The sequence below is a fragment of the Elephantulus edwardii genome, unplaced genomic scaffold (assembly GCF_000299155.1).
Source record: "Elephantulus edwardii isolate Elephantulus edwardi_28Jun2011 unplaced genomic scaffold, EleEdw1.0 scaffold00155, whole genome shotgun sequence".
Taxonomy (NCBI): Eukaryota; Metazoa; Chordata; class Mammalia; order Macroscelidea; family Macroscelididae; genus Elephantulus; species Elephantulus edwardii.
Window position 1 is genome coordinate 7,667,917 of NW_006399905.1, and position 1,823 is coordinate 7,669,739.

Sequence of the window (1,823 nt, forward strand, 5' to 3'; positions counted from 1 at the left end):
GTAAATGTTTATGAAAATTAATAAAATATAATTATAGAAAAAAAATAAAATGACTTAATATAGTCTGTGAATATCCACTGTGAACTTACCTTGATGGTTTCCAAAGCTCTCTCATTGTCTTGGTTGAGGTCAGCAGCCTGCTTGGCTTGTGTAGTTGCTTCCTGTAGTGCGCTACGAAGGTCACTGAGCTTGGCTTCATATTCATTTAAAGAATTCTGAATATTCCGAACAAGCCCATTGCTCTCCACCTGGTGGTTTTCCAGCCAGCTCCTTATCCGACTCAGCACTGTAAAAGACCATTTTATATCTTACATTTGAGAAATAAAACATACTGAAGCCAGTTTATAGACTGCAGAGGGAAAATTAGGTCTACAAATTCTATGTGTTTCCTTGAAGTTGTGAGGGAATGGGAAAGGAAAGAAATGATTGCATAGCATTTGTAGGTGTGCTGGACACACTGCCCCAGTGAATATTCCTACTAGCCCCATACTAGACAGTGAGCACCCTCTTCACATGCTACAGGAAGAGAAAGTACTCACAATAAATGACTGGAAACCCTAAGTATCTGTAAACTTTCATTAAAATTAGTAATTAAAAAAAGAAAAAGGACTCAGAAATTATGTGATCGCCCAAGGTTATACAACTGGTCAGGCTTGAGATTTGAATGAGATCAGTCAGAATTTCAAAACAATGCTCCTTCTGCTATAATTTCCTCTCCTTACAATTAAAGTATTAAACCTAAATAAAACAAATTCTAGAACTGGTCTATTTGTACATTTATCAGAGACACTATTCTCCTAGAGAATATCAACATTTGAGAAAAGCAAGGGAGCTCTGGTGGCCTAATGCATAAAGAGTTGCTCTGTCAACCCAGAGGTAGATGATCTGAATCCATCAGGTGATCCAGGGAGAAACGTGGGCATTCTCCTCCCATGTGATGTACAGCATCAGAAAACCCACCGAAGGATCAGCTATGAGTCAGCTGCAACTCAAATACAATGAGTTTGAAGTGTTTCTTTTATTTTTTTTAAAAGCAGTAAAATTATATTTATCATAGCTTTGAGCAAATGAACCATTGTTTTGGTAGTTGAAACCAGAATAGTCAGTTATTTTCTAGAATACCCATTTTAATGGATATATCTTTTATACCCATTGTAATAATAAAGTTTTGTTTAAAAATATCCAATGGCTAAAAAACCCCCTTGATCATGAGAAAACTTGGAAGAGTTGAAAGAAAGTTAAGCAGAGAAAATGAGGTCTCAATAGCTATCTTTTAAGAGAAGAAGTTTGTTTGATGTGATGATAAGAGGTGAGTTTCTTCAACATTTAGTAACTTGGATTAAAGATTCTTGGTCTCTTGCTGGCTACCCACCATCCCCAGACCATAGGATGCTACTGTGAAGCTTCAATAGTATCAGGCAGGGTAAGGATGGGGCCTCCCACCTGTGAATGGAGACTCTACTTAGCAGACCATATATTTAAATCTAATTATAAAAGAACGGATTTGAGACCCCAGGGAAGTCCTTACAGAGCTGAGCCTCCCTCTTTTCAGCCTCAGCTTCTTGCAGATGCTTTGCGAAGTTTCGGTTCCGCATTTCCCTCATCATGCGCTCTGCTTCTGCCATCTCTCTGGAAAAATCTCCTGCTGGTAGACTGTTGCCTTCTCCACCTGCCCCAGATATCTGCTTAATGAGAACTACAACACAAACATGGGGTAGGTTATTAAATTGGGAATTTGATACATAAAAGATGCATAAATATGCATAAAAAGTCTTGCATATGTATTTGCAAGTCTTTTATGGAGAGTTCATAATATATATTTT

At 37.7% G+C, this 1,823-nt stretch overlaps 1 protein-coding gene across 1 annotated transcript in view; it reads right to left on the reverse strand.

Moving 5' to 3' along the window:
* Positions 1 to 1,823, reverse strand: part of LAMA3 (laminin, alpha 3) — a 383,386-nt gene that overhangs the window by 69,683 nt on the left and 311,880 nt on the right. Inside the window, 2 exon segments of the mRNA XM_006895048.1 lie at positions 90 to 286; positions 1,529 to 1,696. Coding sequence (XP_006895110.1) covers positions 90 to 286; positions 1,529 to 1,696 — 365 coding nt within the window.